Source organism: Cimex lectularius, unplaced genomic scaffold, assembly GCF_000648675.2.
Source record: "Cimex lectularius strain Harlan isolate CLEC.00 unplaced genomic scaffold, Clec_2.1 scaffold85, whole genome shotgun sequence".
Classification (NCBI taxonomy): domain Eukaryota; kingdom Metazoa; phylum Arthropoda; class Insecta; order Hemiptera; family Cimicidae; genus Cimex; species Cimex lectularius.
Window position 1 is genome coordinate 393,628 of NW_019392718.1, and position 16,450 is coordinate 410,077.

Below are 16,450 nucleotides of genomic sequence, written 5' to 3' on the forward strand. Positions count from 1 at the left end.
CGTCGATAGTGCCTGGTAATAAAATAATAATCTAGCCTCTCTCCCCCTCCCCTCTCTCTTTTCTCTCTCTCTCTCTCTCTCTCTCTCTCTCTCTCTCTCTCTCTCTCTCCCTCCTCCTTCCCCTATCTCTTTTCTCCCTCTCTCTCCCATTCCCCTCTCTTTTCTCTATATCTCCCCCTTCCCCTCACACTCTTTCTCTCTACCCCTCCTCACTCCCTTCTGCCTCTCTCCCTCTCTCTCTTCTTCTTTCTTTCACCCCTCCCTCTCTCTCTTCTTCTTCTTCTTCTTCTCTCTCTCTCTCTTTTCTCTGTCTCTCTCTCCTCTCTCTTCTTCTTTCTCTCAGCCCTCCCCCTCTCTTTTTCTCCCTCTTTCTTTTCTCTCTCTCTCTCCCTCCCTCTCTCCTTCCTTCTTTCTTTCCTCTATATTTCTCTCTCCCCCGCCCTCTTGCTCTATTGCTCTTCTCTTTCGAAGTCTACAAGGTGTGCGTATCCATCATCACACATGTTCTTAAGTGGTGAGTGAATAACATAATTTCTTTTTACAAACTAACGCTTCTCATGAATCAATTGGACTGTTTATCTCGCTGTTTTTGTAAGTACCTGACCGTTAAGTTATTGCATTTTCTTTTCACTAGAACTGTTAAAATAGTACAATACTTACTTGAAAGAGATAATCACAACTAATGACGAACCGTAACAACTCAAACATTTGGAATAAATATTAATGATAATTTATTTGCCCAGAGTCTAAATTTAGAACGGTGTAGAGTGGTTGTGTTTGTTTGCTAACATTCGCTTAGCAAGAGGAAAACACCTGTCCATCTTTTTAATTAGTCATTATGTTCTCACTTGAATATTGTATTGGTTTTTAGTGCTATTTTAGTATCTAGGCCGGCCCTCGGCACACTAAGGTTAATGGTAGGGACAACTGCTATTTTTCCTATCTCCTGTCCAAAAAATTTTAACATTTTTCTCCTCTTTTTTTTTTCAGAAAACGTGGCCTCATACAGGGGCGTGGAGATAGCTCCACAATACCAGGGCATACCCTCAAAAGGTAATCTATTCGTTTATTACTTCAGGTGTTTCGATTTTTATATTTAAACGTTAGCGTGTTTTGCATATCCTTTTTTTCTTTTTCAATACGATTATGACGGTTGAAAATAGCAATCGGCCATGATATTTGAAAAACTCGAGAGCTTTAAAAACGAAAAGCCTCCTTATCGCACCTTGTATTGCGTGAGGGTGTTCACGTATAAAAATATATGACCCATTTGCATTTTCTTTTGCTCGTTATTTAATATTACGATGAATAATTACACCGTGTATTCGGTCAGGATATAATATTTTGAACGCTATATTAGCGTTTAGTTTTTTTAGTGGCTGCGCGATACACTGAAGATGTATTGTCAGAAGTTGTACATGCCATTAATTGGCGACCGTTTTATTTTTATGCAAGACAATGCAAAGCCCCAAATGGGCGAAAAATTAGACGACTTGGAACGGGTTTCAATTCATGTTTGAAGTGGTCAGCATTTCCTATTTAACACCTTTGCCAAAGAGGGCAAAAATCCGCCCGTTGATACCAGAGAATTTGCAGGAATTAAGAATGGCGCTGTTGGAGAAGTATGATAATATTCCCCGGCACTACATTCAAAACCTCATAAAATCGATGCCACGTCGGATGCGAGCGGTGATCAACACAAGAGGAGGAAATACTCAGTATTGAAGTGAATATTTTCTTCATCATTTATTTAGAAATCGTGAGATGCGGTCTGGTGCGATGTAGGTTTCAGAAAAACATTTTCTTTATCGTGCCAACGTTTCGATCTTTATTGAGATCATCTTCTGAAACCTACATCACACCAGACCGCATCTCACGATTTCTAAATAAATATCCATTAACGGTCACTAATCACCAATTTTCTTCATTGTTTCCCTCGTTAGCAACATTTTTGGTAAAATTGTTTTACTCCGTTTTATTTTTTTATTTGATTTGTTTATTTAGCTATATATATTATATTTTCTTTTAAAATATATAGTAAACAAGAAAATATAAAATTTATAACGACTGCAAGTATTTATTGTAAAAAAACTTGTACTAGAAGAGATCGTTTTATCAGTTGCAGGATTAACTCGAGTAAGTATTGTAACTCATGGGAAAATCCTATTGATAACAAAGTAATCAAAATTAAATAATCTCTTTAAAAAAATTCACGTTAAAGCAAACTTGTAAAAAGTAAAAATAAAAGCATTACTCGATATTCCTCGTGGTAATTAGGGATGCAGTACTTTTCATTCACCCTAATAAATTTTCCACTTGAGCTATTGTGACTTCGGTCCACTCGGACACCAATTTCCTTAACAAATTTAATTAATTGAAAAGAATTCATTTGGACAATCGGACCACGAAACCTAATAGATATAATAAGCAAAATGAAGTATACTTCACTAAAGCTCTCCGTAGCCATTTCATTTGTCACCGAGAATCAAATTGATTACACGACATTTGAAAAATGGCAAAAAGGAGGTAAAATTCGAGAGGTGGGGTTGAGATAGGAAGTTATTGTCCGAGTGGATCGAAGTCAAGACAGTTCAAGTAGTAGAGCACCGGCGTATTTAGCCGAAAGTCGTGTGTTCGAACCCCGCTTGTGACACTGACTTTTTTATCTTAATCAAAACCTTAATTAAAGATTAATTAATCGAAAAGAATTTATTTGGTCAATCGAACCACGAAACCTAATAGTTCTAGTAAATTACATTTAGACTGCCTCAGAGTACTTGATATTTCTCGAGGTAATAGGGGTGATGCCCCTCTATTCACGCTAATAAATTACATTCACACAAATAGGACTTCATTTCCACAGTCCTTCAGGGTGTATGTCTCGGATTCGATTCCAGATCTAGCTCTTAAAAGTTTTCTTGTCCAAGAAAGGATTCTGGTCTTGTACATTCTTTCCAGAGAGAAAGGAAACTTGGCTCCTATGGCCAGGAAAATCACAGGGAAGTATGTTCTTTTGGCTTCATACAAACGAGCTTGTAAACTAAAAATCTGGCCTCTTTCTTTTCTTTTCAGTCTTGCCCTAACATTCTTCGCGTTTAACAAGCGTGGAAGCTTCTAGGGCCAGGAAAATCAAAGAAAAGTACATTAAGGCCGAAAGAATTATAAAGAAAATAATGGGAAAAAAGCTTTCAAGTCTTGATTTCATCAAAATATCAGGGCTTAAAATACCCTTCAGGATGACCCTTGAGCAATGAAAACAGGAGAGGTACTGTAAGGTACTTTTATCAAACATTTTTTACAAAATGTGAAACCCAGTCTAATCCAGAAAAATGTACACCGTTAATTATTTAAAAAACGAAAAAATTGTTGATATACTGCTTCACATGTACGTCGGTATTTACATCATCGTGTTTTAATACAAACTGTGATGCAAACAATTCCAGTCAATCCTTTTTTTAAAAAAATGGTTCCTCAAAAAGATGGTTCATCTTTTTAAATAGGATTGAACTCCACACTGACCCCATCATGTATAATTTCCATCAATTCTAGTCATTCTATAAATCATTATGTAAACTTAACTACAACAAAGACAGATAAGACCGAAAGATTACAATTGGGGTTAAATCCTGGAAAAGCTCTCGTTTGTTTTACTAAATTTGAATGCGATTCGATTCAGGAAATTGTATAATTTTTTTTTAAACCGAAGATTTAGACAAACTCTGGTCCGACTAGAATTAGTTCTCTATGAGGATAACGAAAAATATCTCCAATGAGCTGACAAAAATGTACGATCATGTTTAGAATTGTATTTCATCTCAAAAATCCTTGCCATACCACAATATTTCGTCTCCTCGAGAAATGCTTATGAGTGTAAAACATAAAGTAACATTCACGTCTCGGCTTTGGGTTTAATGTAACCGACCGATTAAATCACTCTAACTGAGGCCCTCGTCAGACAAAAATAAAATTATACATAAACTAAACACTAAATACTTTACACCTAATAAATATATATATTTACAAAGAAATTAGTAGTTAAAATTCACACTGTCCTAGAGTTCTCGGTATTTTTCGGGATAATTACGGATGAAGTTCGATGAAGTCCACGCTTGTAAATTACTGTCCCATTGCGCCATAGTACTTGATATATCTTGGGGTAATTGGGGGTAAAGCTCCTCCATTCTTGTTAATAAATTACATTCACACAAACAAGACTTCTTTCCCACAGCCCCAGAGTACTTGATATACCTCAGGATATTTAGGGATAATGTGTGTCCATTCACGCTAATAAATTACATAGTATCTCAGAGTGCTGGATATTCTAGGGGTAATTGGGGGGAAAAGCCCCTCTTCACACAAACAAGACTTCATTCTCACAGCCCCAGAGTATTCAATATACCTCAGGAATTTTAGGAATAATGTGCGACCATTCACGCTAATAAATTACAATCACAGTATCTCAGAGTGCTGGATATTCTAGGGGTAATTGGGGGGAAAAGCCCCTCTTCACACAAAGACTGCCTCAGAGTACTTGATATTTCTCGAGGTAATAGGGGTGATGCCCCTCTATTCACGCTAATAAATTACATTCACACAAATAGGACTTCATTCCCACAGTCCTTCAGGGTGTATGTCTCGGGTTCGATTCCAGATCTAGCTCTTAAAAGTTTTCTTGTCCAAGAAAGGATTCTGGTCTTGTACATTCTTTCCAGAGAGAAAAGAAACTTGGCTCCTCTGGCCAGGAAAATCACAGGGAAGTATGTTCTTTTGGCTTCATACCTTAACCAAAACCTTAATTAAAGATTAATTAATTGAAAAGAATTTATTTGGTCAATCGAACCACGAAACCTAATAGTTCTAGTAAATTACATTTAGACTGCCTCAGAGTACTTGATATTTCTCGAGGTAATAGGGNCCACCATTCATGTTAATAAATTACATCCTCACAAACAAGACTTCATTCTCACAGCCCCCAGTCCTCGATATACCTCAGGGTATTTAGGGAGAATGTGCTTCTATTCACGCTAATAAATAATAGTCACACTATCTCAGAGTACTTGATATTCTAGAGGTAATTGGGGGGGGAAGCCCCTCCTTACATGTTAATATATCACATTCTCATAGCCCCAAAATACTCCATATTCTATAGTAGAGTTTAAAAATTATTACAAATTAACGTAGAACTTCGAACGTAGAGCCTGTTTTCGATCATTGGCTTTATCTTTATAAGTTTGTAATCTCGTATAAATTGTAAATAAGCTTAACTCTAGCACTTTGGAAAAACCCTATTGATAACGTTGCACTTTTGAAAAACATCGTATTAATTTTCTTTGTGTTTTTAATGATTCTGATCTGTTTTTGTGTCATGTTGACATATTTCTAATGTTGGGTAAGTAGCAAATTTAAATTTTATGTGCATTTTTAAAATATGATACTTTACCAAGTAAGTGAGCATATGGCGTTCCTTGAAAATCAGCGAAGATAAAAAAAAAAGGGAAAGAGGAATGATTAAAGTGTAATTAATGCTAGTTGAACAGAAGCCAATCGATTTAAAAGCGTACGTTATTTGTACCTTTCTTTGAAGAACCATGTCAGAAAAGGCGAAATCCTTTTATAGGATACGCAAAAGTTGAAAGACATGTTCAAACTAAAATTTAAATATAAGTGTGTTCGTAAATGAAAAGCTCTGGGGAAGTTTAACTGAAACCCTATTTAATTATAAAATTTGCATTGTGATTTCGTCATTTCATTCAATCCCAGATGAGAATTTCAGAGAGGGCCTCGCTCCCCACCATGAAAAATTGTCATCTATTTTTAACACCAGTTATAACCTGACATTAAGTGTTATTTAACAACCCGTTCAAGGTCGGGAAACGATAAGCGGCTATCTAGAAGTTTTATTTTTGGATTGAGACCAGTGAGATCACACGGGAGCGTCAAATTTTGCTTAGCCCCTCAGTCTTCGACCAGCCGCCTTGGCGAATGTTTCCCCACAAAGTTTGACAAGTCTCCTAATCTTCAACGTGTACCTTCTGACCTAATTGAACCGGGCCTCGAAGGGTTTTTAAGATAATTTCCGAACATGATATTACTGCAGGCGTGTCATTCTGGTGAGTGGAATTGTATATTCTGTTTTCTTGACGAGACGGTTAATTTTCTTTTCATTTTCGCCGGAGTGAAATAAATCTTCGTCCCTGTGAAATAAAATCGGACAATATCCTCTCCAACCGTGAAGGGTTCATTTCTTTTTTAAGACACAAAGGAAAAAACACAACCGTTTGCCAAAAAGACGCGAGGCCCGCAAAAGTGTCGGGCAAATTAAAAATTTGTTTCGCTTGCGAGGGAAAGCTTTTACGAGTTAAAAAGTAATTTCAGGTCAAGAACTTTCATTTTCAAATATTCAATTTTTCTTTTTGAACGCGGAGTATTACAACCGAAAAGTTAAGAGAGGAAAAATGTGCTTTTGCGTAAAATAGTTCAAGTCTTAAGTTTTCCAAAAAGTCGGGTTTATCTTTGTCTTATAATCTTCATTTTAATAAATTTATTTGTATATAATGTTCTGTTGGTTGTTATCAGGGATGTGGTCAAAGAAAGTATTGTTAATTTTAACTCTTCGCCCAGCTTTTGTTGTTTCTATTTTTACTGCCTATGATATTATACAAAACTAGTCTAGTCATTTCATAGTTGAAAAGGAAGAAAAATGTGAAAAGGTTTTCAGTGTTAACATGAAAATAAAATAATTTAAGTTTATGTACTTCTGCCTAAAAATCAAGCCTTGAATAAGGTACAATAAAGTTCCGAAAGCTAGACGAAGATTTAAAATTAAAAATATTTTCTTTGACCACCAAGAGAACATTATCCGCATAAGTTGGTCGATAAATCTACAAAAAATTTATTTATGTTTAATTTTTTTTAACTTGTATATTTTCTACAACTTGTAAACAATGTTAGAGATATCGACCACTTTTTACTCACGATCAAGGTATGGTCTTGAAGAAAAGAGCAAATTCAGTCGATACTGCCAAGCTTTCGACCTATTTTAAGATCATCATCAGGGCAAAACAATCTTAAATATGTCGTCGGATTGACAAATTTAAGTTTTTTACAGGCGATCTCAAATTTACTTGAAGACGGGCTCGATCCTAACATTGCCAAGGACTGAAACAGTATTAACGTTTTACAGTCACTATAGCCTTTTTTTTCTTCAAGACCATACCTTGATCCAGTGTTCATGAAAAAATTATAAACACTGTCAATTTACAAAATGAAATTAGAAATATTCGCCATAAAAATGTGCCAAAAAAGTGCAAATTTGTCTGATTTGTCCAGATTGATTTGTTCGAACCTAATTCTTAAATTTGGTAACCATAGTCAGATTATTTGTGTCTCTTCTTACATTTTAATTTTAAATAATTTAACTAAGTAGGTTCGATTATTATATTAATTAATTAATATATTTAATAAATAGCTCCTATTAGAAAAAAGTTTAGGGGTTTTGAAATGCACTTCCACTCATGGGTTAAGTCGAAATTTACAATTTCTCATAGTCTACGGATGCATTTTACTACTACAACAATTTTAGAAAATATTAATCCATTTACGTTTTCGTATTCAATTGACCAAGTTACTTCTTTAAATGAACTAATTATTCTTTCTAAGGTCTTGGTTGAGATAAAAAGTCAGTGTCACGAGCGGGTTTCGAACCCACGACCTTCGGCTCAATACGACGCCACTCTACCACTTGAGGTATCGACTCCTCATCTCAACCTACAACCGTTCGAATTTTGCCATTTTTCAAATGTTTTTAGAAAATATATTGGAAATATAAATAACAATCAATTAATTAACTCCATATGCAAAGTTTTACCATCTGAATATTGACCGTAAAAATGAGAGAAGGCGCAAATTTGTCAAACGTGCCCAGAGTGCAAATATATTTAAAGCATTATCCTGGACGAACAAACCTAGAATATTTTATACGAATTTGAAACATTGTAAATTACTCTATGTATAAGGTTTTAGAAATATTCGCCTTAAAAATGTTTCATGAAAAGGACAAATTTGACTGATATTCCCATAATGTTTTGTTGAAAAATGATTCTTACATTTGGTTTGTTTATTTCTGTTTGTTCTTATATTCTTATTTTAAATATTTTACCTAATTGTTTTAAATTATTATTATGTAAGTTCACGGGTGTTAAAAAACACTTTCACTATGCCATTGATTAAATCAAGATTGACTTTTTATCTTAGTCAATAGGTCTATTTTAACCCTAGACTAAATTTCACTCACAACTGCATAAATAATTAAAAATATTGGAAATACAAATACTTTTAATTACAGTATTAACCTTTAGACTCTAAAGATAGATCTTAGAAATATGTCAGAAATTTTTTAAATATTATTCAATTTTAATTAGAAAAATTTAATGTCTTTTAAATAATTTATTTGTGTTCAAAACGAACATGGCTATTTAATATAATTTCATCTGAGATTAGACTATGTAAAGTTTTAGAAATAGCTCCCATAAAATGTTCTTGAGAACGCGCATATCTGTCAAATATGCCCAGATTTTTATTTATAATTTTTTAAATGTCATTGAGTCTTCTATGAAATAATTTACTTTTGTTTAAAACAATCATTGCATTTTAAAAACTGAGAGCATAATTGAAAGATAAAAAGTCATCTCATTTCACCCGTTTTATGCGCTCATGTAGTTTTAGGAATATTTACCATTAATGTTCCAGAAAAGGGGCAAATGTTTTCAATATGCATCATATTTTTATTTATTCATTTCCTGACTTAAATTTTTATGTGCGACAACTACAGACTTGAAAGTCAATAGATTTCTTTCTTATTTAACTTTTTTGCTACCCCCCCATTTATAAACTTGATAACATTAGTGCTTTGTCATATATCTTATCTTTTTAAATACATATAGTGAAAGCAATTCCATCTCTGCGTATGTCCAGATGCTGGTGTTCCTCAGAGCGACGTACTAGCTCCCATGCTGTTTCAAGAATACACAGACGACCATCTTCACCTTTGCAGACGAATAACTTCAATCCGTTGGTCTCGAAACCTGCATCATCGTATCATGCTTTTGGAATCTTGGTTCAAAAAAAGCTTGAAATTAAATGCAGATGCCACCCACATAATTTTTACCCTTCGTAGTACTGTTTAGATTAAAAACAAAAGTAATCCTTTTATCCTAGAAGAATGGTCTATTAAAACAATAGAACAATTTTGCCTAATAATTGAGTATCAATAGTTATCGATAAAATTACGATTTATACAAAGTTTTAGCGATATTGGCTTTAAAAAGTGACATAAGGCGCACATTTTTCAAATATGCCATTTTTAAATATTTTTTTAATTGCTACGCCCATTACTCAAAATTGACAATTCTAGTCAGTAACACAGTCATAAAGCTGTCGTAAAAAGTGCAAATTTGATAAAAATGCCTTGGGTTTTTAATTATTTTTTTTGTTACAAATTCTCAAAATACTAGTCTGGCAAGTCCAGTTGTTTCTATTTTCAATTCTTAGGCCAGTTGGAACGCTAAAAAGCAATATTTTCCGATTGTTCGAGAGAATTTCCCCAAAATAATTTTTAACTTTGCCCAGTGATTTGAATCATTATCAGCATTGACGTAATGAGTTAAACTATCCGATTAGAAACGTGTTTAATTTATTTACATCAAGGCTAAAATTTATTCAAAAATATTTCTTATTAAACTATATTGGATTGGTATAAAGAAAGTTATAGTGTTTGATGTTGAATTTAACATGTATGCCAAGTTCATACCACTTTTAATCATTTTGCTTAATTAATCTCTGTAAATGATCATAAAGTTATGAGGGAGGTTCGTGCTTATTCGTCTCAACGACCTCTGCGTTCAAGATCACAGATTAATCATAGAAGGGTGGTTGTAAACGGCCGAATCTGCCAAGACAGCCGGTCGAAAATTATTTCTAATGCTTTTCGTTTATTTTCCCTGTGTATGTGTTAGAAGTGAAAAGTCTTGGCCTGGTATCAAGGTCCCCTTTCAAAACTTGCACTCGTCAATTGCACACTTTATTTATCAAAGGGATGACGCCGTGTCGAGGGAGAAAAAAAATTGACGTTGTGCAACGCAATATGTACTATCTTCGCGCCTTCGCCCTAACAGGATGGGTGTGGAAATTGAATCTATTTACGGAATGGACAAGACAAAATGGATTTTCAGAAATATCCCCAAGGCCTGGTCGCATTTGGACGGAACATAATCGATTATCTTGCCAATTCACAACAAATCGGTCGAATTTTTAACAGAAAACCAAGTCAAAATTTGTAACATTTTCTTCAAGTCAAATTTTTTAACATTTTCTTAACTTTTCTTTTTTCAGAAATGACGAGGGAATCGCCTGTCACAAGTCCGTCCTTGGCCAGAAGAACGGACTTGAATCTGAACGGGCACGAGGCGGCCTTTCACGAGCAGATCCTCCAGGTAAGTCCTCATAAGATTCCTGTTCAAAATTCGGTCGTCAACTTTTTTTCTCTCCTCCCTTCATTATAAAACATCAAGAACTAAATACAGAAATAACTCGAACTTTTGGTTTAATTTATCCTCAAACGATACGCCCCGGCTACCAATCACCCGATAAACAAACTCTCAAAGGCTATTCGTGAGATTGAAATGTCCAAAAACGCATCTCTATTTTTAAAATTGTTGCTCCCTTTAAGGATACTTTACGCCGTGCTTTAAACATTTCAATTTTATAAATAGAAGTTCTTGGATAGGTGTTGAATTAAAAGCTAACTTGATTTATGGGCTTTTTTGTGGTCAATTTACAAACTATCCAAAAATTACAAATCTTTGGGCTGTTTAGACATAAAAGGTAACGTTACAAAATGTTTATGCAATATTAATTATGTTTATTACTCAAAACCCTCTTCTCTTTCTTCAAAGTCTTCTTCTTGTACCTTTGTACACAAATCATTAAGTAGAAAATAATTAAGACAATCATGCAGATTTTAGGGGTTGACTGAAGAAGAAAAGGGGAGGATTATACAGAGAACTACAAGAAAACAGTTCAGTCATTGCGAACTTCTTTTGAGATGATCGAAAAGGGGGAATTCGCCCAAAAGAGATTTCAGAGTCTGGAGTTCAATTCCATATCTTACTCTTAAAATTTCGCAAGTCCAAGAAATGAATCTGGTCTTTTGCTTTCTCCCCCGAGAGAAAGGAAACCTGAATGGACTCGGCCAAAATAACAAGAGAGGAAGCCCATAGGGAAAATCCTAAAAAAGAGAAGCTCCTAGAGAAATCTCAGTAAAGTACCGAAAGGATTTAGGATTTCATCTAAAAAAAGGGACCCCCCCCCCCAATAAACAACTTGGGTGAAGGTCTGAGGTTTGATTTTAGGTCTATCTCTCAAGGTGTTCTGGCCAAAGAAAGAAATCTGGTCTTTTAATATCTTATCTGAGAGAGAGAAGAAACTTAGGTGAACTTGCCCAAAATTGTTCTGGACTTAACAAGACAGGAAGTTCCTAGGGCCAGGTAAATCAAGTACGTTAATTCCAAAAGGACCATATGGAACTCATTGGAAAAAAGATTTCCTTAAATTTTTTCCAAACCGGACTTCGCCAAAAAGAAACACCATGTGTATGTCTGGAGTTCGATTTCAGGTTTAGCTCTTTAAGGTTTTCTAAACCACATAAGGAATCTGGCCATTTTTTTTTCTTTTCTTGCATAAAATTTATCCGATTAACAGGGGATGAAGCTTCTAGGGCCAGGAAAATCACAAAAAGTACATTAATACCGAAAGGATCATAAAGAAAATAATGGGAAAAATGATTTCCCTAGATAAAACTCACTTTTTTTCAAGTCTCGATTTCACCAAAATACCATCAAACACCTTCATGATTGCCCGTGAGCCATGAAAAGAAGAGTGGTATTGTAAAGTACTTTTAACAAAGATTTTGTACAAAATGAGTAAACCATCTAATTCGGAAAAAACGTACACCGTTAATTATTTAAGAAACGAGAAAATTGGTGATATGCTGCTACTCATGTCGGACTTAATAACATCTTTTGTATAAACAGTGTGTGAACAATTCTAGCCATTCTATACAAATCATTACATAAACCAAACTATAACAAGATAAGACCCAAAGTTTATAAGTTTATGGGAATGGGGTTTATTCCTGGAAAAACTCTCATTTTATTATGTACTAAGAGATTTGATTCTGGAAGTTGTATAAAAATAATTTTGTCTTTGAACCAAAAATTTAGACAAAATAACAAATTTATTGCTGTTAATTCAATTGGAAATAGTTCTCTATAAGGACAGCGAAAAATATCTTCATCAATCTATATTTACACTTCAAACTTGCATTAGGGATGCAAATAAAGGAGGAAAAAATTATTCAGAAATCGTGAGATGCGGTCTGGTGTGATGTAGGTTTCAGAAAAACATTTTCTTTATCGTGCCAACGTTTCGATCTTTATTGAGATCATCTTCAGGGCTCAAAGTGTTTGTCTTCTGTGTAATTGTGCCATTCTTGCATGTCGCCCACCTGAAGGGAAGAGGGTGCCCTACTCTCCCTACCCCTTCAGGGCACTCTACACTGAAGATGATCTCAATAAAGATCGAAACGTTGGCACGATAAAAAAAAATGTTTTTCTGAAACCTACATTACACTAGACCGCATCTCACGATTTCTAAATAATTTTAAGATTAATGGTCACCAACTACCACACATTTCTACAAAAAAAAAGGAAAAAACTTCAAAATTGGAACAATGTGCTGACAACAATGTATGATCATAATTCCTTAGAAAAAAAACTAACTTTTTTCAAGTCCTGAATGCTTCAATTCCCCAGGACTTAATACACCGTTCTGGATACCCCTTGAACCATGAAAGGCGGAGTGGTACTGTACATACTTTAACAAATACTTTTTACAAGATGGCTAAACGATCCATTTCGGAAAAAAACGTTCACCTTTAATCGATTTAAAAACAAAAAAACAAAAAAAACAAACGAGAAAACAGTAGGAGGCACTGCTTCACATGTAGGTGTAAGGTGTAGCGGACAGATGTTCCCATCTTTACTCATGGGTGTTGAGACCCATGAGGATCTTTATCGTCCGGATTTATCCCCAAGGGACTTCTCAGACGCCTAGTGTTCTCGAAAAAGGAAGATTTAACATACATAGACTTGTCACATCCCTTGGCTAGCGAGGTGGTGCAGTACTAAACAAGTTCAGAAGTGCCCTAAAAATGGCACAATACATGTGCCTTAAAAAAGGCAAATTGTGGTTTCCAGCACAGCCTTTTAGCCATGCCTTTCACCACCCCCGGAGAGATAAATAAGGCACCCTATCTCCAGCTCCGGTTGGCCGGTACCCTCCAGCTAAGGTACAATTCGTTTACAAACCACGACCACCACGAGTCCAACCTCAATTAGTGGAGCCGCTTGGATACTCCACTCCCGTGGTTCAGTATTATTTTTAAGGTGGAACTGATCGCCCACCCGGGAGGTCATACGAACTCCCTACTGATGCACCCGTTTCCTAAGGGGTGCGGTTTCAGTAACCCAGGAATCCCCTGCCAAAGCAGAGGGGGGAGAGGGAGTGAAAAGGAAAGGGGTAGGAAGGATAAGGAAGATAATAGGGATGCTTCCCTCATTGGTTACCCCCGGGCATCAGGGTTGATGGTCGGGCTTTGCCTGGGTCCACAGGGAATATGCCTCTGTGGGTAGTGTTATCAAAAGCATAATAACACATATTAACACATTTTTCATATTATTCTCGATTAAAATTCCATGAGCTATGCCTGGATTTGAACCCAGAGCCGCTAGGATGGCAAACACATATCAGACACCTAAAAGTCGGCCACCGCGATCCCCATAAATTAAAGAATTGTATTATTTTGATACACAGTTTAAGTCAATGAAAATCATTCATGACGGTGCTGTCATTCCATTCATCACACACGACTGTCCAGACTGGAGCATAGCATTGAACAAATCATCCAACAGGAAGAAAGATTTGACGCATGCACAGACTAATAGTCAGTCATTATAAGCTTCCGAACTATCTAATATGAGGCCGTATTATTATCGGATAGATCCTCCCAACAAACCTAAAATTCGCTAATCTCTAAACATGAGTCAATTCTGATAAATAATGTCACAAAAGCACCACACAGCAGCGAGCATTGAAAACTGGTCTCACCCTGCTAGTTTGCCACTGGTTGATGAAAGGAAAGAGAACGTGCAGTATGCCTGGAACATCTATGCAAGTGGTAGCAAAAGATGGTAGAAATGTTGGCTTTGGTAGTGGTATATAGAACTTGAAAAAGAAGTTCTAATAAGTAAACTCAAACTAAAAGACCAGCTTGCATTATGTTGAGGAATGGAAATTTTCACTTGTCGCTTATAGAAGACGCCAGAAGAAAACTAAAGTTTTTATCTGAGAAATTGGGTTGGACGATACGTTTCACTTGGGATAAAGCACACGTGGGACTGGAAGGAAATGAGCGAGCTGATAAGCTTGCCTGCACCATCATCCGAAGTCCTACAACAAAGTGCCTTTCTCACTCCTTGAAATACATTGGACGCACAATTTGCAATTCATTCAATGGAATGAAGAATGGCAGAATTGTGAAAAGTGCGCTACAACGAAACCTTTATTTCCTACCGTTGGAACACATATTTCAAACTGACCTGACTGAAATGACGCCAGATCCACAGCGGTCATGGTAGAACGTATCCCCATCGCTTCAACATAATAGACAGCTCAACATGTCGCTGCTAACCCACCCCCATATTGTTGACCACATAAGTCTGCACTGCCCCCTGTTGAATCAAGTAGTGCTTCGCTGGACTAGTGAAACTACAAAGCTTCCTGGGTAACTTCAATTTCTCATGGAAGACCGGTATATCGAGACGTTCGCTATATTTGTTGCTTCGATTGACTTTGATATGCTATTGTTAAAACTAGAAAAATATGCTTTTGTCTCTTTCTTTTAATTAAATAAATATATTCACAGCTAAAATTTCATTTATTTATATATGATTTACAATTAATTAAGGTTTTTAGTTGACATAAAAAAAAAGTTAATGGCACTAGAGGGATTCGAACCCACGACCTTCGGCTAGATACGCCGCTGCTCTACCACCTGAGCTATCGTGACCTCGATCCACTTGGACATCAACTCCCCATCCCAACCCCACCTTATGAGTTTTCCCTCCTTGGGATGGGGAGTTGATGTCCGAGTGGATCGAGGTCACGATATCTCAGGTGGTAGAGCAGCGGCGTATCTAGCCGAAGGTCGTGGGTTCGAATCCCTCTAGTGCCATTAACTTTTTTTCATCTCAACTAAAAACCTTAATTAATTGTAAAGTATTAATTGGTCGGGCAGACCACGAAATTAGTGAATTTATATATAATATTTTTATTTTTTCTTCTTTTTATCGTTCTTGTATAATTAGTAATAAATACTGACAACGTATTGTATATAATATGGAGCGTGCTGAAAAACAAAAAACCTAAACAGTCGGCCTCCGCGTTCCCCCAATAAATTAAAGAATTGTGTATTATTTTGATGCACAGTTTAAGCCAAACAAGCTATATGTTTATAATTTTGTGGTTTATCATGTAATTGTTTAAAAATAAGTTGACGACCGAAAAATTAAAATGTATGGGATATTTAGCGTGACGGAGGTTACCTCTTATGCCTCGAAGTTCTTTACATGCAGCTCGTTGAGTATCCGCAGGATCTCGCTTTTTTTCCCCAAAACGATACGCCTGGAATTTGAAAATCGCAGACGACCCTTTCGGTCCTTATTTTAATATAGGCCTATCGTTTTGATCACGATATTCTTTAAACCTATACATCATTTTTAATGTTCTCTTGAAGAATGTGCATCCACCTTCAGAGGACCTTTAGATTTTATTGTTTGAAAAGTCTCGATTAAGCGAATTCGACGAAGTTGTCTTTTGATAACAGGGCCTTAAATAAATACAGTCTCACCCTGAATGCCGTCTAAACAGACATGAACTGATCCTCCCGTCTAATTTCAGAGCAGGGAAGACTAAAGGGAAGAAGAGCCCGTTTACACACACAGTTTACAAAACAAGACACTTATTATCGTAGATAGAAAGCTTTCGGGAGTCCAGTTTTAAATTTGTATACACTGCCGCCTCATCCTATGCCAGTTTACGGACTGCAAATTAAATTTACCCTTGTTCAATAAATATTCGAACCGTACTGCTGTTTCCAAGGGGAAATTATATAACCTTGGGTTTATTACTCGAACCTATTTTTGCCGGTTTGTGTTTGTTTTGAAGTCTGATTTTCAAAATACGCCTGCCTCCTCGCCTCCTTGAATATTTCAGCTACACCGAGAATATTTGGCGTTGCCGGTCAATTGTTCAAATTCATTTAAATGCCAAGCCG

General features: G+C 35.9%; 1 protein-coding gene across 18 annotated transcripts in view; it reads left to right on the forward strand.

The window, feature by feature from the left end:
• Positions 1-16,450, forward strand: part of LOC106667903 (histone deacetylase 4) — a 237,662-nt gene that overhangs the window by 196,341 nt on the left and 24,871 nt on the right. For 16 of the 18 annotated variants that reach the window (XM_014396183.2, XM_014396229.2, XM_014396201.2 and 13 more), the window contains 2 exons: positions 991-1,053; positions 10,390-10,490. In XM_014396183.2, the coding sequence (XP_014251669.1) occupies positions 991-1,053; positions 10,390-10,490 (164 nt within the window). Of the gene's footprint in view, positions 1-797; positions 918-990; positions 1,054-5,925; positions 6,111-10,389; positions 10,491-16,450 lie in introns of those variants that run through there. The other 2 variants (XM_014396247.2, XM_014396212.2) reach the window with 2 other exon arrangements.